Source organism: Rhinatrema bivittatum, chromosome 1 (assembly GCF_901001135.1).
Source record: "Rhinatrema bivittatum chromosome 1, aRhiBiv1.1, whole genome shotgun sequence".
NCBI lineage: Eukaryota > Metazoa > Chordata > Amphibia > Gymnophiona > Rhinatrematidae > Rhinatrema > Rhinatrema bivittatum.
In genome coordinates, this window is record NC_042615.1 from 285,786,101 (window position 1) to 285,811,608 (window position 25,508).

A 25,508-nucleotide genomic window follows, 5' to 3' on the forward strand; every position below is an offset into this window, starting at 1 on the left:
AACGGGGAGTTAGTGCGCACTAACTCGAGTTAGTGCGCACTAACACGATTTAACGATTTTTAACGATAAATCGTTAGAATTTCTATTGTATCGTGTTCTATAACGATTTAAGATGATATAAACATTATCGGACGATAATTTTAATCGTTGAAAAACGATTCACATCCCTACTTTTTAGTCTATAAATTAAGCCTTGAGGCCAAGGTACAGTGCATAGATTGTAGGAAGAAAAAATGCTGTGTCATTTACAATATCCAGAAAACTATTTACAAGAAGATATGGGCATGAATGTTTTCTGTACTCATCTATGCTCTCACAAACCAGCGTTTGGGGTGGGGGAGGGAGGGTTTCTGCCGACTATTGAGCCTTCAGTAGACTTTTCTTTATGAAAGGTTTAATCCTTCCAGTTTAATCAGATTCCAAACAATGTTGTGTCTTCAATAGGGTTGATTGACAGAGAATTAACCCCCACTATTGCACAAATTCTCAGTCTCCGCCAAAAGGCCAAGGAGGGACTCTTCTCAGTTCATAGAAACATGATAGGCCGTATGGTCTTTTTCTGCTATCTCGTCTGCCCATCCACACCAACTATTTATCCTTACAATTCTTACCACTCCCTTAGAAATCCTCTGTGTTTTTCCCATGCTTTTTTTTTTTTTAATTCAGATATTGTCCTTGTCTCTACCAACTGCAGAGGGAAGCTGTTCCATCCATCCAGCCAGTACCCTCTCTGTAAAGAAATATTTGCTTCGATTGCTCCCTTTCATCCTCATCCCATGACCCCTTGTTCCAGGGTCTCCTTTCCGTTGAGAGAGACCCGCCTCCTCTGCTTGAAAACCTTGGAGATATTGTTTTTTAAACTTTTTATTTAACCAACTGTATACAGTACAGAATCAGATAAATTCAAAACTAACAAGGTACCAGACATTTGAGAGAGCAGTCTAGAAGCATTTAGTAGATAAAATATAGCGCATCATAAAGGAGACAGGTACAAATATCGTTCAGCTAACTTAAGATGCAGCATAATGGGGCAGATTTTAAAAGCCCTGCGCGTGTAAATCCGGCTGGAGTTACACGCGCAGGGGGGGTTACGTGTGCCGAGCCTATTTTGCGTAAGCCCAGCAACACGCGCAAGCCCTGGGATGCGCAAATGTCCCGGGGCTTTGAAAAATGGACAGGAAGGGGGCGGGGCGCCGGTCCGGGGGTGGGACCGAGGCCTCCGGCACAGCAGCCGTGCCGGGGGATTGTGTGTGAGCAGCCGGCCGGCAGGCATAAAAAGCAAAATAAAGGTAGGGAGGGATTTAGGTAGGGCAGGGGGGCGGGTTAGATAGGGGAAGGGAGGGGAAGGTGGGGGGGGGGGGGGCGGAAGGAAAGTTCCTCCAAGGCTGCTCCGATTTTGGAGCAGCCTCAGAGGGAACGGGGAAAGCCATCGGGGCTTCCCTAGGGCTCGACGCTCACAAGGTGCACAAATGTGCACCCCCTTGCGTGCGTTGACCCCAGATTTTATAACATGCGCGCAGCTGTGCGTGCATGTTATAAAATTGGTCGTAGATTTGTGCGCCGGGTTGCGTACACAAATCTATGCCCGCGCATAGCTATTAAAATCCGGCCCAATGTTTTCAGAAACAATCTCAGATAGAATCATATTTGGATGTCTCCACCTAAAATCCAAATCTTAGTTTCCCGTACTGTGAGCATTACTGTACATAGCTTTCCAAATGTTGCCCTTTTTTCCTTTTTCTGTACAAGCGTTTAATATTTTACTTATCTGAGAACTATGCTCACTCATCCCTGACAATCCTAGTTTAAAGCCTTACCTTTAATCTCAGCAGTTGGCTCACATATCCGATAGCTACTCTGCTGAGGTGATTTGCCAACCATTTTATTCTGTTTAGCTGAGGATCTATTGGAATTTTCTTTTTTTCTCTGAGGTAAGGACTACCCTTTTTTTCCCCACCCTCTGGAGTCTTACTCTTGTGTAGACCACTCTTTTATGTCTCATAGCATGTTAACCAGGATTTAAAATTGCACATATCTACCCATTATGTTCTTGGGTCATACAGCACTTTAATTAGAATTACATTTAAATCTTTTGTCCTAAACCCTTATGTGGAGACTCAATATATTTCTGTTTAATAATCATGAACTGCACAATTTCTGAGATAGTAGTAATTATAAAGAAATGGGTCAACCTTAAGGCTTATGTGACTTATGCAAAGGGTCATATTATTTCCTATCTACAGCTAAATGTAAGGAAAACAACTGTTGGTTATCATGAGGAACAGTAGGGTTTCAAAATATATACATACAATATTTTGGGAACTGAGTCTCCTCAAACAGCTCATTCATTTTCAGGGCAGACACAGTGAAGTATGGAACAAAGTGGCTGAGACTGCCGACTGTTACAGGAAGTACGGGATCAAAATATCCAGTGTCATTGCCTACAGTTTGCATTGTCATCAGACCTATACACACACATATGACAAATAAGAACTTCTGGAGGTACTTAGATGGAGACTTAACGGGGAAACAATTATATTTTTATCTTACCATGATTCTCTGTATTCAGTTATCTACTAAATTTTAATTTAATTTTTCATTTATATTTTGCCTTTTTTGTGACCGATCAACTCAGAGAATACTCACAATTTATACAGCTTCCTTCTCTTCCTCAGGAGTTAGCCATGGAGATTTAATCCTCCGTTGTCTTGGAAGAGAATACTCAGACTGTTGTCTCATTGCTATGTGAGAAAGCCCCGAGACAGATGGATTCCCCACAGACCTTTAGCAAATATACTGTCCTGTTCCATGGCCCTGATACTGAAAGTGGTATTTGATGAAATTAAGTCAAGTTCCATTTCTGAGTCCATGATGAAACCTTCATTATGATTTTTCATAAAACTGTTCCTAAAAGAGGCCCAACTAGGACTGAAGGCGTATTTCCTGATCTTATTCACTCAGATCAGACAGGCCTTTCTTGCATAGGAATTAAATGGCAAATTTATAATGTCATATGCTTTTTAAATGACTCTCCCTTCTCTAAGGCTTTGATTAGTCCAAAGGCAGAAGGTATTTTTTTTTCTGTTAACTGGAACTCTCTTTAACAGATTCTTTATTAATCCTGTGACATCTCCATACTACTGACAACCTGTAGATAAGAGCCTGTACCAATAGTTACCTCTCTGATAAATTTTTCCCATCATTGGACAACACATCAAGGCTGCCTTCCAGGCCCAGATCTGCCGAAGGGGCTGGTACCAGCCAGTGCTGAATTGGTGCTTAGGAAAGTCTATGATGTTTTTATGGGGAAACATTACAATCTGGGAAGTCTGGCGGGCCATGGTTTGCTCACCGCTGTTCAAAGGGTATGATATCATCATATATGCATTTCTAAAATTCTTCAAGTGCCATAATGTAGGCAGGTTCTTAGGCTTTGTCAGGCACTGTAATACATTTACTGCGACATATATTTCATCATATATAGTGCATGTCATTGTATGATTAAACAGTCCTGGTATTGGAATCTAAAAACATCCGGATACGAGCGCAATCCAAACCTGATGTGTTTCATATTTGTGCCTTCGCATAGGCACAGCACAAAGTCATTATCTGGTTTTTCTATGAATTTAGATGTTTCATAAGTCACAATGCATATTTTGAGGTTCAAAAACATATAATCAGTACAAGTGCTTGGATCAAGGCAGTCGATTTCAAAGGTGTCATGTCAGTGTGTGATATGTGATCATGTGCTATCATATTTTCTAAGTTTTGTTATGCATTTTTTATGAAATGTAAAAGATGTGTAGAAATTATACAGATTAGATATGTGCATAAACTTTGTTGTCAGTTGAAGAATCTACACACCTTAAATTTTCATGTAGCTGAACATTTGCATTGAATGTCTAGCTATTGTGAGTTTCTGAGAAATAAAACAATTTAAAAGAAAATCTGGAATTTGTTTCTAAAAGAAGTACATGAAGTGTGATATAGTGGTGGTTGTGATTAGCAGAAAGATAAATTTGACATTTTTGTTTAATTCATGCCTTTGAGTGTGTGTCTAAATATCTATTAGATAAATGAGGCTTGACTGACGTGCCGCAAATGCGCAGTAGAGAGCAGCTCTACTGCGCATGTGCGGGCGAACACGTCAGTCAGAGCAGAGCGTCAGCTCTTTGAAAACATGGCGGCGGCGAGGAGCGGTAGCGGCGGCGAGGGGCAGTGGCAGTGGCGAGGAGCGGTAGCGGCAGCGTGCACGAGGGAGGGAGGGACCTCCCCCGGAGATCTTTCGTTTGTGCCATCCGAAGGGGTTGTGAATGAGCTGAGAGAGGGGGAGTGACTGAGGGGGGGAGTGACTGAGGGGGGGAGTGACAGAGGGGGGAGTGACTGAGGGGAGGGAGGAGGGAGTGACTGAGAGGAGGGGGAGGGAGGAGGGAGTGACTGAGGGGGGAGAGGGGAGGGAGTGACTGAGGGGAGGAGGGGGGAAGGGGAGGGGAGGGAGTGACTGAGGGGAAGAGGGGGGAAGGGGAGGGAGGAGGGAGTGACTGAGGGGAGGGGAGAGGAGAGAGGGAGGGGAAGGGGAAGGAGAGAGGGAGGGAGACTAGAGGGAGAAGGTGGGAGGGAAAATGGTGGGTGAGGGGAGAATGATGGGGAGGGGAAGGAAATGGACCGAAATTTTTTTTTTTAATGTAGCCCGTTGTTACAGGCTTAATGGCTAGTATATATATATTCAACGCAAATTTTAAGAAGTCGGGAACAACGTGCGACAAGAATAAGGAGGCAGAAAAGGAGTGGCAGTACTTGTGTAACTTTACTACTGGTCCTGATGAGGCGCATGTCCTGAACTTTGGGGGAGAGAAAGAGAGAGACAATATGACACCATATATTTATTTATTTATTGATTGACTGATTGATTGATTGATTGATTTTTGTATACCGTTGTTCAGTGTAGCCATCACAACGGTTAACAAAGCAAAGCATAGACAAATAATTACACAAGTAAATACAGTATTTGCTAAAATATTAAAATAGGAACAATATTGCTCATTAAAAGGAAAGTACAGTACAATCTTAACAAAAAGGAATGATATTATTCATAATAAGAGCAAGTTAAATTTAAGCATTAAAAGAATATATATATTAAAAAGCTAGATTAAAAGAAGTTTAAAATTGTAGAAAAAATCTAGAGAATATGTAGTGGAGGGTGAGTAGTATATTGGGCATCTTGATATGCTATTGAGAAGAGCCAGGTCTTTAGGTCCTTTTTGAAAGTTTTTAGATTCGTTTGTAGTCTTAATTCAGAGGGAAGTGAGTTCCATAGTTTAGGGCTTGTGAATGATATTGCATGTTCCCGCACTTGTGAAAATTGTGCAGATCGAACTGAGGGGAATGTTAGTAGACCTTTGTTAGCTGAGCATAGATTTCGTTGTGGTACGTGAAGTTTAATTGCCATGTTCAGTCAGTCTGTTCTTCATATATTATTTTATGTAAAATGGTATGTATCTGACATATTCTATTTGGAATTTTATTGGTAGCCAATGCAGTTATATCAAAATTGATGTGATGTGTTTGTATTTCTTGGTGCCAGTTAGAATCCTTGCTGCCGAGTTTTGAAGAATTTGCAATGGACGGATGGTGGAGGTAGACTGAGTAGGAGAGAGCTACCGTAGTCAATATTAGCGAATATGAGCAATTGTAGTACGGTCCTGAAATCAACTGGGTTTAAGAAGGGCTTAAGTCGTCGAGGTATTAACAGTTTGTGAAAGCCATCATTTTTGCTGCGATGTGTTTTTGAAACTTAATTCACTGTCAATGATGATACCAAGGTCACGTGAATGTGTCACAGGGGAGATTTCGGACACTTGGTCGTCAAGTTTTATTGGAGGTGGGAGTGTTGATGTAGCTTTTCTCTCTAATAATATGATTTCTATTTTGTTGATGTTAAGTATAAGCCTCATGTGAATCAGTAGTTTGATTATGGATAGATACATGGAAGCTTTCTTGTAGGATGAGTCTAAAGTATTTTGGATCGGAATTAATATCTGTATGTCATCGGCGTAGAGAAAGTGAGTCAAGCCGAGACCTGCGAGTAAGTGGCAGAGGGGGAGCAAATAAATGTTAAATAGCGTGGTGGATAGAGATGAACCCTGAGGGACACCAGTTTTGAGATGAATTTTGTCGGACAGGGGGTTATTAATTTTCACTTGGTAATTCATTTTTGCTAGGTAGGATGAGAACCTTTGGTGTATTTTTTTGGTGTATTCTGGCTCCTCTGTGACATGGAGGGAGCGCCTCTGGCGCTGCCCTCCTCTCTGCGGCCCTGTCTGCCGCAGACAACTTTGAAGAGCGGCAGAGCTGCCGCCACCGCCATCCTCTCCTCGTATCTGGCTCCCCAGGCATGCGCGCACACTTTTCTAGATTATTTAAAAGGCCCGTGGCACGCTAAGGTTGCCGGCCCTTTTCACTGACGTCACTGGGCATCTGTATAAAAGGCAGGACCCAGTCACTTGTTCCCTGCCTTGGCAACAGGTCTCCACGATTGCTCGTGTGCTCATTCCTGGTTCCTGTCTCCTGTTCCTGTCGTTGTTCTTGGTTCCTGTTCCTGCTTGTTCCTTCACCTGCTCCTTGTACCCTTGGACTGATTCTCTAGTATTGACCTCTGCTTCACCTGGACTCGCTTGGACTGATTCTCTGGTATTGACCCTTGCTCGTCTGGACTACGCTTGATCTGATCTCCTGTCTCTGACCTCAGCTTTGCTTCCGGTACCTCGCCTCCTGCTGCCTGCCCTGACTCCAGCTTGCCTTGGACTCTCCATCAGTCTCCTACGGACTTGGCCTCTCAGGCTTTGGCCTGCTCTTACTCGGGCGGCGTCTGTCTTGCTCCCAGTTCTCCTTGGCGTCTGAGTCTCCAGGACTCTGCCTCATCTGGACTTGTTCTCCAGTCTCAGTCACAGCCGCTGGCCCATGGCTGATTCTCGCATCGCTTCTGGGAAGACATCAGATGGAGGGCCACCTAAGACCAGCCGGCCCCGGTACTCAAGGGCTCAACCTGTGGGGAATGAGGGCTGGTATTGGCGAAGCTCCAGACGACCTCCATTAGTCAGCCAGCTCCACCTGCCAACGGTGGGGACCCGTAGGGCTCACCCTGTGGATAGCATCAACCCTATCTTGGCCCAAGGGTCCACCTCCTGCATAACAGATCCAATATAAGGCCCTCACATTAATCTATAAAATTCTGTCTAATGACACCACGTGGCTGGGCGTAGCACTGCACTTTTATGTCCCACAAACACAGAAACATAGAAATGACGGCAGAAGAAGAACAAACGGCCCATCCAGTCTGCCCAGCAAGTTTTGTACTTTTTTTTTCTCATTCTTATCTGTTACTCTTGGCTCTTAGTAATCTTTTGATTCTATTTCCCTTCCACCCCCACCATTAATGTAGAGAGCAGTGTTGGAACTGCCTCTAAGTGAAATATCTAGCTTAATTAGTTAGGGGTAGTAACCGCCGCAATAAGCAAGCTATACCCATGCTTATTTGTTTACCCAGACTAAATAATTCAGACCTTGTTAGTTGATGTCTGTATATAGATCTACTTTTCTTCATTCTATTGGCAGGACTAGGGATAATTCATTACATTTACGCTGACGACATTCAGCTAATTCTACCAATAGAGGACTCCATTGATAAAACACTAGGATTAGCAAACATGTACCTTGACATAATAAAACAACTTCTAACCCAAATGGTTATTAACATTGATAAAAGAATTCCTACACCTTGAACGAAAACAATCTGAAATCATCAAAACACCAATAATGCTAGGAAATAACCAGAAAATAGAACTGGCCGAAAAACTAAGAAACCTGGGAGTAATAATGGATCCAGAAATCAATTTAAAACAACACATATCCTTAAAAGTAAGGGAAGGCTACGCAAAACTCATGATCCTGAAAAGATTGAAACCGTTACTCACACCTGACCACTTCAGAACAATCCTACAGACACTTGTTTTCGCCAGTACTGATTACTGCAATGCACTCTTACTGGGACTCTCCAGCTCATCAATCAGACCACTGCAAATACTCCAGAACACTGCAGCCAGAATTTTAACAGGAAAAAAAAGAAGGGACCATATAACTGAAACTTTAGCAGAACTACATTGGCAACCAATTGAATACAGGATCAAGTACAAAGCCTTATGCACAATACACAAACTAATATATGATAAAGAAGCTGACTGGCTAAATACAGCTCTAAGAGTCCATGTACCGCAAAGGAACCTTCGTTCGGCTAACAAGGCACTACTAACAATCCCCACAGTAAAATCAGCTAAACTAACACAAGTAAGAGAAAGGGCTTTATCAGTGGCAGGGCCCTTTCTATGGAACACAATGCCCACTGGACTAAGATTACAGAGTGACATCAAATCCTTTAAAAAAACCTTAAAGACATGGCTCTTTAAGCAAGCCTTTCCAAAAGAAACAGTGGGGTAGAGAGGGAGAGAGAGAACGAAAAATACAGGAAATCGCAAGCCAGAATAAATGGCACCACAATATTATAAATACATAGTACAGTAGAGAAACAGACCAAAGGAAAGTACCACAATAAACCTTCCCACAACTATTTCATCACTACCCAAAAATGTATATTTATTAATGATATTGTTACCGTTTGTAGCTGGCACTTGTTAGAATGTACGATACCCACCTATATATACATTATTTGTGCCTATTTGTGAACCGTTGCGATGGTACATAACTTAGCGATGGTATAGAAAAGTTTTTAAATAAATAAATAATAAATAAATAATAAATCTCTGACTCCAGTGTAATTGTTGGTTCCAGATAAGTGGCCTTATAAATTACTATGTCTGTATTATTTCCTGGACTATCTTTCTTTATATTTTCATATCAAGCAGCCGAGAAGTGGAGCTCCATGCTGGGAAGCTGATAGCTCATTGCAGTGACTGCCAGACTAATCAGACTATTATGGTATTTGCCATGTTTTTCTTTTCCTTATGTGCAACTTATTATTTTGATATTTCCCGAATAGCGGTACTAATTATGTTCTCAAATATATTTGAATGTAACTTAAAATGCAATAAATAAAAAGTAAAAAAAAAACCAAAACTCTGTTATTGTTTTCTATGTAACAGATTGAATTCATTAAAAGCTGTTTGTGATGGTAGAGTGTCCACATGCATCTGGAGAACGGTTGTACCAGTTGCTAATGCAAATTTTCAAAACTTGCAACATCGAAGTAAGGAAATGTATTGGTAATTGAACTGATGGGGCAGCAAATATACAAGGGCAATATAACGATTTTCATGATTGTCCATAAGCAGCAGAATGAGGTGGACTACCAGGGCCATGGCCTGACCAACAGTTTGCCCCACACAGCATCAATAGCTGGGGAGAAGGGACAGAAGATGGGGGGGGGGGGGGGGGGTTTGTCCCTCCTCCAGCACCACCACTGCAACCAAAAGATGTTCTGCTGCCTTTGCCAAAGATCATACCAAATCAATGTATGATGTGTTGGATCGAGTATCAGCAGATAGAACAAGTGCTGTGGATGCAGGTGCATTGCTTTTTGGATTATGGAATGATGTTGGCATTATTTTTTCATGAGTCACAAGAATACATAGGAAAATGTTAGCCAGGATATTCACAGCAAAAGACTAAACATGATTCGAAAAACTTGCTGTTGTTCCGAGGATATAATACTGAGAAAAGTATTTGGTTTCAAAAGAACTTGGGATCAAAATGGAACATTTGCAAAAAGGCCAAAGCTTATAAAACAAAAACATCGATGCTGAGCCTGTTCTTATTGCTTAACTTTTTCTGAACATATTTAAATTGATCTTACTGTTATCAAACTATCTACAAACAAGCAAACTAAATATTATGAAAACAGTAAACACATCACATGGTATCATGGACAAATCATAAGAAATGCCATACTGGGTCAGACCAGTGGTTCATCAAGCATCCTGTCACCGACACTGGCTAATCCAGATCTCAAGTACCTACCCAGCAGGATCCCAAAGAATAGAGTCAATCCTTCCTGCTCACAACCAGGGATAAGCAGTGGCTTTCCCAAGTCTATATGGCTAATAATGGCTTATGGGCTTGTAACCCTCGCTTGGGGTACATAAAATGATGGTAGCAGTTTCCCTATTTGATAAGGGTCAGCCGTTCCAAATGTATTTAGTGGGATCTTGGAGTAGCTCATGCAGATGGAGAAGTGGGACCTATACAGAGACAGCTGGAGTGGCGGCTAACCACACCCTTCTCTGGCTGGAAAGGGAGAGCTCACCTCATCTTCCCTCCATGAACTCTGGCCCATGCTTGCTGGCTAAAATAAAGTGTAGCAGACACCATTTTCAAACATCAAATAATTAACTTTATTTCTGGTGAACCAGCCAGCAACTATTAACAATGATTAGCGTAGGGTACAAAGGTACAAGCTGAAAATCTCTGAATTTATGGGCATTAACACTGTCAGAATCACATCTTATTCACCATAGCTACATTTATGAGGCTTACAGGGGTATCCTCCATTTTCTTTCCAGGGAACTGTGTTGGAACTCCCCCCTCTAATATCTCGTCAGAACAATAATAGTTACATTCCCTCATTTACCCCATTCCCCAACCCCTCTGTCTTGGAATGAGGGTTCACATGCTTGGAATTTTCTCAGACATCCCCTATTAAAATTCAATCCAAAAGTGACAGTGCAATTTCCTTTGCACTGCTTGGTCTATGACCTCCCACTCGATTTCCAAACCTCACCAGTCCCATAGAAAGTTGGCTTTCCTTGGCATTCCCCACACTGCAGACCACTTGGGACACTCCTCATCTTGGGCTCATCCCAGACTCCTCTTCTGGCCCTGTTCCTTTAGGGAAAAGATGCCACTCCACCCAGCCTAAGTCAGTTCCGTGGGAGGAGGAAGAAAAAACTCTCCACTTCTCGGTCTCAGGTCTCTCCCTTTGAGGGAAAGAGTCCCTGCAGGGAGCCACTCCACTTGTAAAGGTTCCTGGGTCCATCAGCCCACAGGCTGGCTACTCGAAGCAACTACATCCCTGGAGGTCCCTCTCCACATCCCACCCTAAGAAAGGCAGGATCCAAAAGAGCAAACCCCGCCAAAAACTTCCCTCTTTTATACCCCCCTGTTAAACCATGTCACTCATTCAGAAAAAAACCCACATATTTAAAGGAACACATACCATTTTCCCCAAAATTCACATGATCACATAAACAACAATTTTGCATTCTATAAAATGGCCATCTTGGGGTCATTTTGAGGTACTATAACAGAAAACTAGCAAGACATTTATCAACCAAATCAAATTTGATAAGTGCAGGGTCTCCCCCACTCAGAACATCTTGTGTTCCTGGAATCCAAAAAGAGGTCAATTTTGAGGGTCTCCCTCAGACATTTCCTCCAGAAACTTGCCTAAACCCTTTACAACTCAGCTACACTAATTGCTTTCACCATATCGTCTAGCAACAAATTCCACATTTTAATTGTGTGCTGAGTGAAAAACTACTTTTTCTGATTTGTTTTAAATGTGCTACTTACTAACATCATGGCATGCCCCTAGTCTTAGTACTATTGTTAAGGATAAATAACCATTCCCTGTTTATTTATTCCATTGCACTCAAGATTTTATAGACCTCTACCATATCTTCTTTTAGCCATCTGGCCAAGCTGAAGAGCCCTAACTTGTTTAGCCTTTCCTCATAGGGAAGATGTTCCATTATATATTTCTTTCTTTCAACTTTTTATATCCCTTGAATCCAATATGTTCAATGTGGGTTACGCTATAACATTCATAATTAAAACCACAATGCATAAACATTAAAACAAGAAGTAAAAACATTTAAACATAAAGTAATACAAAACATATACTATAAGTATTCTTCACTGCTATTTAACATCAGAATTATTACTCTCTAAAAAGCCTGCATTATCATGTTGGTAGCCTCTTTCTGTACCTTTCCTAGTTCCACAAAATCTTTTTGAGATGCAGTGACCAGAAATGTACTTAATTATCAAGGTACAGTCATATCCTGGATCAATACAATGATACTATATCTTCTGTTTTAGCTTACATTCTTCCCTAAAAAAAATTCCTAACATTTCATTTACTTAGAAAATTCCAGCAGCTGCTCATTAAAGCTTCCCCCCCCCCCCCTTCCACCCCAGTGCATCCACTTTGCAGCTGGGGAGAGCTACAAAGGTGGAGATGGTAAAGGCTGGGAAGGGAAGGAGGAAGAAGGGAGTGCCACAGAGGTAATGAACAGGGAGGGAAGAGGAGGAAGAGAACATAGTGATAGAGTGAAGTGCTCCTATCTCCTTCTCACAGCAGAAACACTAGCTAGCAAGTGTAAGTCTTTGGCCAGTGCCTTTGGAGTTGAAATTTCTTGCCCATCTCTCATATTTATCTCATCTCTAATAATGACTCTCTTCTTTCCTAGTATTCATCCCAAGCAATCATGTCTTGTAACAGATTTGTTAATTGGCACATCCTTTTCATATTTGTTCTCATCACCATGACAGGACAGTTCCAGGTAAATCCTGGGCATGTTCGCTAGATCTGTCTCCTTCTCTGACATCACAGTGTCAAGGCTTTTGGTCCAGTGGCAGTGCATCCCGGAATAAATCCAGTAATGAAACCACATCTCAGGAGTCTCCTGATCAGTGGTGGCATTGTGTACAGAAGATGCCTTCCCATTGTCTTTTTTTTTAATCTTCTTTTGTTCACATTCATCTCTTGCATAGCAGGGAGCAATCACAGTTAGATGTTGCTATTTTCTAAGATATATCTTGTTCCTATCAGTAGGACAATTGCTAGTGTCACATTCTGCAGTCAAGTGCAGGGCACAGCATCCCCGGTGCCAGCCAGTCAGCAGCTTTCCCAGGACAATCTGAAATGGTAAACTGGCATCTTTTTAGGCTTATCTGTACAAAGCGCACACTCCTGGAACATAAGAATATAAGATGTGCCATACTGGGTCAGACCAAAGAACAATTAAGCCCAGCATCAAGTCTCCAACAGTGGTCATTGTACCTGACAGGATCCCGAAGAATATTCAGGCCTTCTTGTTCATAATAAGTGATTAGAAGAGGTTTTCCAAAGTCTACCTGGCTAAGAATGTTTTATGGATTTTCATCCAGGAACTTGACCAAACCCTTTTTGAACCCAACTACACTAACTGCTTTCATCACATCCTCTGGCAACAAATTCCAGTTTAATTGTGTGCTGATGAAAAAATACTGTTGATTTGTTTTAAATGTACTACCTATTATCTTTATGGAGTTTAGAAGAGATTTAAGTTTTGTTTAAACAACTACAGATGATTTCATACGTTGGACAAATGACAAGATATGAGAATAGGAAAATTATGAAGTGCAGACCATTCTGACAGAGAAAAGAAGAAAGCCATGTTAGGTGAGTCCACGCAAGGTGAAGTCACATCTGATGCTGACAGAGGCAATGAAGTTCATAACGTTATCCTCTACCCAGTCACCGAGAGCATGAATCAGCATTTTTTTTTTTTGCAAGTAAGACACTCTATGCTGATTTTGTTTGTTTAGTCATGAGGAACTTTTCTGATATGAGACCTGTGTGAACTTTGGACACCGACACTGAAAGACTTAAGCAAGCAATTACTGAAATTTGATGGAAGGACCATAATTGAAAATGTACATAGTGAATTAACAAGTTCAGTGCAGTACTGGGATAAGCTAACTGCTCTGTCAGAGTGGTGAAAGGAATATCAGTGGAGTGCAGGAGTGAAGAATGTGATGACGTAGTGGAAGAGAGCTGGTAAATAATCCATGCTTTGCACGGAAAAACTGAATATTTGCTTTCAATTTTATGACGGTACAGTTTATTAACAGATGCTTATAATTTGGACAGGGCAATTGCTGGATAACATGGTGCCCTGGGCAAGGGTTGCTTTTTGGCATCTCCTTCCCTTTTGGACTCACAGACTGACTGCAAAAGATGATGTAGATTCCCCCCACCCCCAGCCTGGTGCCCAGGAGGGTTGCCATTCTTGCCCAAACCTTGCAATGACTGCATTTGTAATCCTTCATGTTGATGGCAACAGAGACATCCTTGAAAATCTTGATTTGGACTGAGTTATAAACAGAGCTGTAGAAAAAAAAGTGAACTCATGCAGAGTCCATGTAAGCCAGATTACTAAAAATAGTGTATTCCATACTGATGCACTTTACATTCCCTGATAGCAGTACATAGGAGCCTTTAGCTTTAAGGCCAGTGTTACCGGTCTTCCTTCAAGAATCCCAAATCTAGTTTCAGATCTGTAAGTTGCTAAAGGGAAAAGGCCTCACTGCTACTACCGTCCTGCTGCATGAAAGTTTATAACATATTTGCAGGGGCTGAGTTTGTCAGAGGCTGAGGAGAAGAAAGAGAGGAGGGCAGTGTTCAGTTATACATGTCTACTACAGAGGATCTGAGAGCAAGGACTGGATGTTGGGAAGCAGAAGCTGGGAACATTTCTGTTGGACCTGGTTCCTTTTCTGTAAGTTGCCATTAACTACTTGTGACCCTAGTCCCAAAAGTGTGACCTTTAGGTTTATAGTAAAATAAGTACTAAACCTTTACTGTACTTAACCTTTACTGTCATTGTCAGGGTGGGGGAATGACTCTGCAGTAGTAGGTTGTAATTATGTCACTCTGCCTTCAAGTGTGTCTGATTATAATGGATGACCTCTAGAGGGGATGTGTAACACTTTTTTTTTTCCTCAAGTGAGGAGGAACTTTCGAAAAAAAAAAAAAAAAAAGAGTCTGCCTTTGGAACTCAGGGGAACAAGGATCTGTCCTGGGGTTCTGATAATTTCCCTAAAGGCCTTCTGGTTTTCCCAGTCCAGGCTATGAAGGTATACAAACACAGGGTATCTATATTATTATACAGACCATTAATATAGAAGGACCCTGCTCATAGGGACAGCTGGGCGGGCGTACATGGACGCACGTAGGCCAGCTTGTGCCCATGGACGTGGCCATTTTAAAACATGCACGCATCTTATAAAATCGGCTGGACACACATAAATGTGCGCACCATTTTATATGGATGCATGCATGTGCCACTTCTACAGTGTAAGTGGGGGGGGGGTGGGGGGGTTAATAATCACATGCGCTGATGCAATTACCAGCTAAACCAGTTCGTTCCCACTTGCCCAGCTACAGGACAGGGCTTCCTGACCTCCCTAGCTAACTAACCTCTCTTTTACTCTACCTGCCCCAACCCTTAAAACCCCACTGACTAGCCTAGTGTTTTTTTGTTTTGTAACTTACACGCCATCTACTGCAGAAGTAAAGTTACATTGTAGGGGAACCCGGAGCGCGTTTGTGCGTGTAATTACTTATGCGCTGGTTTCCATTTAAATTCCCAGAACGCCCATGCCTTGCCCAGACCACGCCCCACTCCTTTTTTGGACTTTTTCTTTTGTGCTCGTATCGGGAGATATGCATGACCAGGGACACTTCTAAAAATACGCGCGGCATGCACCAGCCCAAGAGACGCGCGTATCTCCCTGATTTGGCATGCGTACGGCTTTTAAAATCTACCCCTAAATATATAACCTACATACACATCCAAATTGTCTTAAAGCCACATTCACATAATTTTCTCAACCCACCACTAGCAGTTAATTACTCTAAAAAAAAACCAAAAAACAATCATAACAAATGTTTTATTACAACAATTTTACAATATAAAACTAAAACGCCATACCATATGGCCCAATAAAGCATAAATACAATACACATGATTAAAACCATGCATACACAATATGTTCCAGTTATTTCTACATAAAGCATTTCACAAATTACCATTTTATAATTGCTCACTAACACAGGTATTCTGCCTTCTTATATCATCATAAATATGTCACAAACATAATCACTTCTAAAAAATACTTGCTAACAAGAAGAATACAGCTACTCAGATACATGAATGTTTCTTCACAATCCCTACAAGGTTGCTTGTTGTTGTGTATGCCGAGAAGAGTGTACCCTTAGCCCGAAGAGGAGTTGGTATCATCTGGGGAGACGGCTCCCCTGGGTTCCCTCGTCAGGTGAGGCTGGACTGAAGCAAGTGCCAACTGGATCTTCACCACTGGAAGCCCGTGGTCCCCCTATGTGGAGCCCGTAGAGACCCAGGCTGCTTGGTCTTACGTGGCCCTTGAGAAGGATGGAAGATTTGTCGGAGTCTGGTCCAGAGTCAGAAGGTAAGGAGTCGCTGAGGCAAGGGCCAACTGGATTTTCACCACTGGAAGCCTACGGTCCCCCCGGGTGGAGCCCGTAGGGACCTGTGCCGCTTGGACTTAGGTGGGCTCTTGAGAAGGAATGAAAATTTGTTGGAGTCCGGTCCAGGGTCAGAAATCAAAGAGTCGCCAATCGCAAGTCAGAAGCCAGAGAGTCATCAATCACCAGTCCAAGGTCAGAAGCCAGAGAGTCGTGCAGAAGCAGGAACAAGAGTACTAGAGGCACAGGCAACTTACAGAAGTAAGCAGACTCGTTGCCAAGTTGAAGAACAGGAAGAGGAAGCCTCCTTAAGTAGTTCCCTAAACCTGACCTATCTGTTGCAGCTGGAGCTGGTTTAGGTGACAAGGCCCCTTTAAATGTATGCAGGAGGCGCGGCCGCGCACCTAAGAGGAGGACGGCCCGAGGATGAACCAGGAAGTGCTACAGTGTGGCCCGACGTTGCGAAGAGGAGGTCGAGAGGCGCTCCCTCCATAACGAAACTTGGCAGGGGCTCGGAAGGGACTGCCCCGAGGGAGAGCAGGAGCCCACAGTGAGAATGTCTCCCCGCCGTTGCTGAGGTACCGGCGGCGGTCCCAATGCCGCAGAGGGAGGTAGGAGGGGCCAGCCGCGGCTGGGAGTTATAACACTTGTTTCACCATCCTCCATGATTTCCTCAGGGGACAATATGTAGGAAGATAATTCTAGTAGGCAGTAGCTTATTTCTGAATCAATATATACGGTAAGATGACAGTCTTAATATGGAAAAATATTATTCATATTAAAAATGATAACATCCAACTTTGATGTAGGTATGGAAAAATTTACTCCACTTGCAATCATGGGTATCTGTTGCTCCAACCTTTTGAACACTGCACTGACTTTTTAAACATTTTATGTGCATGAGCTATATTAGTGATGCTAATTTTCAAATTCTTCACAATCTGACTGTCCCACTACCATTGCTCACTGCTTCACAGTTTCACTCATTGAGTGCTTGCCTCTCAACATACATTTTCCTTTGATGATGGTCTTGCTGAACATATATTATATATATGCATAGTTTAATGGGACAAAGCTAATATGAATTTAGGTAAGGGAAGTCTTGCCTCACCAATTTGCTACATTATTTTGAGGGTGTAAAATAAATAAACATGTGGATAAAGGTGAGCCAGTTGATATAGTGCATCTGGATTTCCAGAAAGCATCTGACAAAGTTCCTCATGAGAGACTTCTTGGGAATTAAAATGTCATGGGATAGGAGGCAGTGTCCTATTGTAGATTGCCAACTGGTTAAAAGATAGGAAACAGAGAATAGGACTAAATGGTAAATTCCATGAATATCTTCCAATCCTACGATTCCGTTTATTGTGAAGCATGCAGCTGACGATCTTGCAAAATTCATAAGTTTGCACCAACTATGTGCCTCATGTTAAACAGTCACCCTGGCCACGTACCTCATGTGAACAAAGTCATAGGACTAGGACATTTAGAGGAGTAGCAGTAAAAAAGGAAGAAAGCCAAACACTGGGTTGGGGAATAGGAGAGAGGCTATTTCCTGCGAATTAGCAGGAAAGTGGAAATTATGCATCAGTTGTTGCGGCATCAGGGCAAACTGGGGGCCTTGATAAGTGGAAGTAGAAGTCTTGACAAATGTCATTTTTGTTTCGAGTATGTAAGCAGACATTTTGATATAAGAAAATGGATAAGATAATTTATTTGGAGTTTGCAATACATTTCATTGCAATGACAGCATATAAAGAGCAAAATGGCCTATGCAGTCTGTCCAGCGAGGTGTTCAGGTTGTAACTGCTGCCCGGCACAGGTCACCCACGTGCCTTCTTGTTTAGGGTTTCAGCAGTCACTATGTGCAGGTTACCCTCTATATAAATGTAAACCTCCCTTTGAGGTAGTTTATTATTTTTCCTTTTGTACAGGGAGGGGGAAATCTCCATAAAAGAAACAGTTATTTGTTTGCAACCTTGTGGGCTCAAGACAGGGTCCCATCCCCAATAGCATGCCCTGCCTTTCATCCCAAGAATCTCCTTACCAGTTACAAACTCCTGTCTTTATTATCTGGTAGAGATTTTTCTTTTTGGGGCTCTCCCTTTTTCACCTAGCAGAGATATTATTTCAGAATCCTGTATATTATTTATTATTTTCATAGTTGTTATGCCTCTCTTGTCTCTTCTCGGTCACATGTTTATATGTATCCCATTTATTTTGCTTTTCTAGGTGTTACACATCCTTTCACTTCAGTGTCTGATGTTGTTTTTTCAAATCCCCAGATGCAGGCATTGCTGAAACATAATCATGTTGGGATTTTTTATTTGCAATTTTATTTTTAATATTTGAATGCTATTTATATATTTTAGATAATTTTATTACATTTTATTCTACATGTAACATTGTTTCTTTTTAATTTTGTGGATAATTTTATTTCATTTTGATTACCTTTTGCTTTTACAGCAGTGTTTATGGTTTGTCTTTATAGTGTGCCACTCTTTTGTTCTTTTCTTGTTTACTGCGTTCACTGGCCTCTATTTTTTGTTCTTTAAAGCAGAGCCACATGCGAGCAACGCAGATTGTTTTTTTTTAATTTAATCTTTATTAAGTTTTCAAATTTTAACAAAGTATCTTCTTTGTACAGAAACATGGTGTCAATTAAAAAAAAAAAAAAAGAAAGAAAAGGAGAATTATAAACACACGAAAAAGAAAATTTGAAATTTATGTATTATAAACACCCATTAGACCTCTAAATTAGGGTAGGTAGCATAGTAATTTAGGAGATATTTTAAGAAATTAATAATAGAAGGGTATAACCCAGCGCTATTACAATTTACAATAAGATGATCAAACTTTAAACATTGCTAGCTTGTAGCAAAACCCTCTTGGTTTCTATGAAACTTTTCAACTGATCCGGTGTAAAAAATACATAGCTATCCCTATTATATTTTATCACACATTTACAGGGGAATCTTAAATAGTATATCATACCTAAAGCTAAAGCTTCCTGGCGTAACACCAAAAAACCTTTTCTTCTCTGTTGTGTGGATCTTGTCAGATCTGGAAAGATCCTTATTTTTTGCCCCATAGAGAATTTAGTTTCTTGAAATAAGACCACATTACATCACTTAGTTCTTTTTCAGAAAAAAATGTAATCAATAATATGACGCTCTTTATTATTTCATATGTCAAAGCCGAGGCTTCTAAGAAATCAGTTAGATTTCCCAGGGCCACCATTGCAGCTTGACCTTGTGGACTAGCCCTAGTTGGTAGAAAATAAACATATTTTAAAAAGCTGTGAAGTACACGCATATATGCCAGTGCACACGTCAAAAATAAGAGAGTGGAAAAGTGGCACGGCATGGGAATTCTGGGGCAGAGCTAACAGTTACATTCGTAACTCCTTATTTCAAAACTGGAGACCGTGGCGGACATTGACTTGTTATCCACATAACTTTGCTGCTGCTCCAGATGAGGAGCAAGTCTATAGAGTTGAGTTTTAGGGCTTACAGGACAAGGTTAGAGGTCTGGGTCAACTGGGGGATGTGCAAGATGAAGAACCAGAGGGGGTTTGGAAGATCTCGATATTAACTGGGCAAACTGGTGGACTAATTAGACAACTGGGTTGTCCCTCGCATGAGCATGTTATAAAATCCACCTACATACGCATGAAAAAGCCAACAAAGTACCATGGAAGACATATGCACTTTGCTCAAGTAACCTCTTAAAATTGGCATACTTATGCATGGTTGGTGTATTTTAAAACATGCGCGCAAGTGTGTGCACAATCTAAAATTCCAGTGTATCTTTGCTCACATGCTGATACACGCATGTATGGGCGCACACATATTTGTTTTAAAATTAGTCTGTCAGGGTTTTTCTTTACTTCAAATCAATAATTTCATATATAAACCTGATGACTTGAAATCTTGTTTTCATTTGAGTTATGAAAATATATAAAACATTTTAACGTACTGCATTTTTAAATAACAATAACATTTTGCGTTGGAGGCCTTGAGAATATACACCAGGGGTAGGCAATTCTAGTCCTGGAGTGCCACAAACAGGTCTGGTTTTCAGCACATCCACAATGAATATGCATGAGATCTATTTGTATACAATCGAGGCAGTGCATGTGAATATAGCTCATGCATATTCATTGTGAATATCCTAAAATCCTGCCTGTTTGTGGCACTCCAGGACAGTTGTTGTCTACCCCTGGTATTCACCTTTATTAACAAGGTGCTTTAGCCATTAAATGTGCAAAAATGAGCACTGAGGTAAGTAATGCACATCTTTTTAATGTGGCTTATTCACTAATAATGCACATTCACGCCTAATGCATCTTTGAGAATAGGGGTGGTAGTGACTTGGGACCTTTCAAAGACTGTTTGTATTTATGCTACATCTCTGTTCCCTTTTACAGTGAGCGTGATACATTTAAGTATAATGGCCAACTACCACATTCGGAAGTATCAGAACAGTGACTATGAGATTGTAAGGAACATCTACTCAGATGGAGTCAAAGAGCTCAGCCCCACCATGTTCCTTCATGTGCTGAAACTTCCAAGAACCATCGTCTTTCTCATGGGTGTGTTCCTCACTCTTCTGATGAGCCTCCAATCACTGCTCTGGGCACCGTTAGCTGTTGTTGTCCTTCTGGTTCTGGCCCGGGTAATTGTGGACGCTATCTGGACACAGTACGTGCAATGTTGTTTTCAGGAAGACCTGTTAGATATCCAGAAGTCATACCTGCAGAGCGAACATTCCTGCTTCTGGGTAGCAGAGGTCAAGGGGGAAGTTGTTGGCATCGTAGGGGCCCAACCAATTAGGAATGCTGAACAGGATGACAGGTTAGAGCTGAAACGGATGGTGGTGAAGAAGGGGCACCGTGGAAAGGGTATTGCAAAAGCTTTGTGTGGGACAATGATGAACTTTGCCCAGCGGCAGGGTTACAAAGCAATTGTCTTGGAAACCACTCAGCTGCAGCATGCAGGTCAGAAGTTATATGAGAGGCTGGGGTTCAAGAGGATGCATGAGATTCCTTTTTCTTCACCTGTTGGAGAGATAACCTGTGTTAACACCATCTTTTACAGATATGATATGCCAACAATTGATAAGGGAAAGGAAAAAGTCCCAACAGCAAAAAATGTCTCAGGAATTGGGTTTGTTTTTTAAAATATAATCTTTTGTGTTTATGTAATCAGACTGACATTGTTATCATTGAGTTCCCTTTTAAGTGTTCAGTACAGCAACTCCTTTTCCCATAAAGACAGTAATAATTATTTAATTAATAAAAGAAGGTTCATGTTGACTCAGAGATGTAAGTTCTATTTTTTCCCAAGAGAAAATATACATACTGAAGTTTAGCTAAAATCAGACAATGTCATATGCACCAAATATATACATTTAAGCTCATGCTTGACCTCAGCAAAACTCCACACACCCTTCCTGGTTTCCTTTTGTTTGGCATGAACTGTTGTCGTGCACACAGCACTTCTTTCTTTCTGAAACCTCAGCCTTCTGTTTGTGGGATACTTCTATACACTGATTTTAAAAACAAACCCAAAATCAAAGTACTATGGAGGTACAGTGCTTATGACTGCATCCTCAGTCTAATACAGGCCATAAATTAACAACGGGCAATTTTGTAACATCGTGCATAAGTTGCACCCAGTTTTCAAAGTGGACTCGTGCATACGTTCGCATTGGAAATTATCCCGGCAAAATACGTTTGATGACAAAATTTACATGTGCACTTTTTTAAAGTCCCAACCCCATCCAGACTCCACCTTAACTTTGTTTACTGCTCATAGCTACGCATATCTAGTCAGATAACAAAATATACAGTACCAGCCAAGTATTGTAAATTGCGGGGTTTACACGTGTGGCCAGGCCTTTTCCAAGGGGTGATCCGGCTGCCATTTGCCACTATACCCCGGGCACGCAAGTTGCTACTTCTCCAATGGAGCAGTAAGCAACAAAACAGAAAGGTAGAAGAAAGGGTTTAGGAGGTGGGGAGGAGACGGGAAAGGTAAGGGAGGTTAGGGTAGGGGGTAAGGAAGTTCCCTCCCAATGCGCTCCTTAATTGGAGCAGACTGGGAAGAAACTGGGGAAGGCCAGGATGCTTCGCAGTGCAGGAATTGCAAAAGTGTTCCCCCCCTTGTGCGTGCCGCACGCACATGTGTGCGCGGATTATAAAATCTGGCACGCATGTGTGTGTGTGGCCCTCGGATTTTATAACATGTGAGAGCCGGGAAGCGCGTGCAGATAGTTTCTAAAACCTACCCCTATGTTGGCAAGTGGAATGAAATCCCCCCGGGCTGGCCTGACTCTACTTCCCAACTCAGGCCTTCTGCTTCTTGGGTCACTCAGGACTGGGTATGCTAAAAATATAGCAATTACAACCCGTGGGGTAGGAAGTACGTCATCATGCAACAGTGACACATAAGCTCCAATTTTAAAAGCCCGATGCGCACAAAATCGGGGGATAAGTGCGTGGCTGGGCCCTGCGTGCGCTGAGCGCGTTTTAAAAGTTACCCAGCCACGCACTTATCCTCTGGTACACGTGGAAGTGCCGGGCTCCTTGAAAGGGGTGGAGCAGAGGGCAGGGTTTGGGCGGGGGGCTGATTGGGACAGCAGCCTTTAGGCCCTGTCCTGGGAAAGCGTGTATCAGCAGCCGGCTGACAGGCGGATCTTACTTCATCTATTCAGATGAAGTTCCAAAATTTAAACAAAAACAAAAAATGTAGGAAAAGGGGTTTTAGGTGTCAGGGAGGAGAGGGGGAAAGGGGAGGCAGAGTAGGAAGGGAGATAGGAAAGTTCCCTCCCAGTCCGTTTCTTAATTGAGGCGGATTGGGAGGGAACTGGTGCAGGCCTGATCACATCGTAATGCATATTTTTTTTAAAATCCTCCCCCCGTGCACACGAGACGCCATCCACCTGCACATGCGCCCGCCGCTATAAAAATTGCGTGCATGTTATAAAATTGCCACATGCATGTGCGTGCTCTGGGAACCGCACGCACATGGACGTGTATGCGTGGATTTTAAAATTTACCACTTAGTGGGCAGATTTAGGTCTATGATTGCAGGATTCTGGAAGCGGTACCTGGCAGATGTTAGATGGGAGGGGATACAGAAAAACAAAATGATTCTCACACACAGTTTATATAAAAGATGAAAGAAGGGCAAAAACATGGAAAAAGCTTACAAGTAGTTTGCTCGTACTGTTTTGAACTGGTGAATCTTTTCCTCAATACTTTAAGTCCCTGCAACTTATAGAAGAGAAAAAAAATTGGACAGAATAATGTATGCAAAATCTTTTGCAGAAAACCACTTTAGGACTTTTGTTCCTAAAATTACATTTAATGATTGGGCAAGGTCCAATGCATCAAAAGTGGAGACTGGGAAGGACCTGGCATGATTAACATAGGCAGTTGACAAGAAAGGTCTTTAAAGCGTATTGCAGGGAACCAGACGCCAAACTAAAGGTAAGGACCTCCCATGTAAATTCAGAAGTATTACAGGTGTTCCTCACTACGTTAAGAACATGAAGATTACAGAAGTTAGTTCCTGGTTTAGAGCAAGGTGTAGAGAACTTTGTAGGATAAATGAAACTAATATTGGGTGGAGGGATAGCATATGAACAGGAAGGGGTATGTGATAGAGGGAGTGTGATTAGTCAACAGAAGGATTGGTTAAACTAAGAGGGAGCGGTTAGGAGGTTAGATGGGAAGGTACCAATGGGAAAGAATGGGGGAGAAAAGATAAGACGGGGCCCAAAACTGTTAGAAACAGGAAAGCCAACATCAGCATAATCTTAATCAACTCAGTCTAAATTGTGGCAATGTATCTCATGAGACTGAGGCCAGATGGACGATTTTGGGCTTTAAACTTATGTCATTTGAAAATCTGACCATTTGCAATAAAATGATAAAAGTTTTGGATGCAAACAACAGAATCATGACAGGTAAAATGTAGTTTGTTTTTTAAATTAATAACAGCCAGTGATGAATATGATATCGGAATCTCTGAGACATGGTGGAACAGTCTCACAGCTGAGTGTAAGTTTTCACAGACAGCACAAAGGCAATATTCAAACCACCCACAGAAGGGTAAAGTCTGTGGGTGATCTTTACTCATGGACTTTGCACTGATTTTCAAAGGGAAAATCTTCCCTTTGAAAATTTCCTAAGAAAAAATATCTGTACACCTTTGCATTGGCTATTTGTGCAGGAACTTATCATGAGTAAACACAGTATGTATATATTTGCAAGCCCTTTCCCAACCTCACCCTCAGGAACGTTTCCCATCATTGTGGGAATATTAGAACATAAGAATTTGCATACTGGGTCATATCAAGGGTCCATCAAGCCCTGATCCTGTTTCCAACATTGGCCAATCCAGGTTGTAAGTACCTGGAAGGATCCCAAACACTAGACAGATACCATGCTGCTAACATCCAGGGATAAGTAGTTGCTTTCCCCAAGTTTATTAGACTAATAACATTTTATGGCCTACTCCTCCAGGAACTTGCCCAAACTTTTTTTTAAACCCAATTATGCTAACTGCATTTATCACATCCTCTGGCAATGAATTCCAGAGTGTAACTATGGGTTGATTGAAAAATGCTCTCTGATTTGCTTTAAATATGGTAATTACTAACTTCTTGGTGATTCTCCTAGTTTTTGTATTTTTTGAAAGAGTAAATAACTGATGCACATTTACTCATTCTATTCCACTCATGATTTTATAGACCTCTATCATATCTCCCCTCAGCTGTCTCTTCTCCAAGCTGAACAGCCCTAACCTCTTCAGCCTTTCCTCATAGGGGAGCCATTCCATCCCCTTTATCATTTTGGTCGCCCTTCTCTGTACCTTTTCTAGTTCAATTCTATCTTTTTTGAGATGTGGCAACCAGAATTGCACACAGTACTCAAGATGCCGTCTCAGCATGGAGTGATACAAAGGTTTCATGACATTCTCTGTTTTATTCTCCATGCCTTTCCTAATAATTTATAACATTATCAGGCCGATACAGTACAGTGCGCTCCGGTGGAGTGCATTGTTAACCGGCATTTGGACGCGCGTTTGACGCGCTAGCTTTACCCCTTATTCAGTAAGGGGTAATAGCACGTCGAAAACGCGTGTCCACCCCCCCCCCTGAGACTAATAGCGTCCGCAACATGCAAATGCATGTTGATGGCCCTATTAGTTATTCCCGC

At 41.8% G+C, this 25,508-nt stretch overlaps 1 protein-coding gene across 3 annotated transcripts; it reads left to right on the top strand.

Moving 5' to 3' along the window:
* Positions 1-1,812: 1,812 nt before the first annotated feature.
* Positions 1,813-21,596, top strand: LOC115088088 (probable N-acetyltransferase CML1). Of its 3 annotated transcripts, none has more exons than XM_029596042.1 (2): positions 1,813-1,931; positions 20,709-21,596. In XM_029596042.1, the coding sequence occupies exon 2, from the start codon at positions 20,732-20,734 to the stop codon at positions 21,458-21,460; it is 729 nt and encodes a 242-aa protein (XP_029451902.1). In that variant the 5' UTR covers positions 1,813-1,931; positions 20,709-20,731; the 3' UTR covers positions 21,461-21,596. The 3 variants fall into 3 exon arrangements, with proteins under 3 accessions (XP_029451902.1, XP_029451910.1, XP_029451892.1); XM_029596050.1 differs by lacking the exon at positions 1,813-1,931 and adding an exon at positions 13,810-13,831; XM_029596032.1 differs by lacking the exon at positions 1,813-1,931 and adding an exon at positions 14,529-14,552.
* The last annotated feature ends 3,912 nt before the right edge of the window (positions 21,597-25,508 follow it).

What these genes read in the sequence shown, in the direction of transcription:
- LOC115088088 (XM_029596042.1), top strand. Translation starts at nt 20,732, where the DNA reads ATGGCCAACTACCACATTCGGAAGTATCAGAACAGTGACTATGAGATT.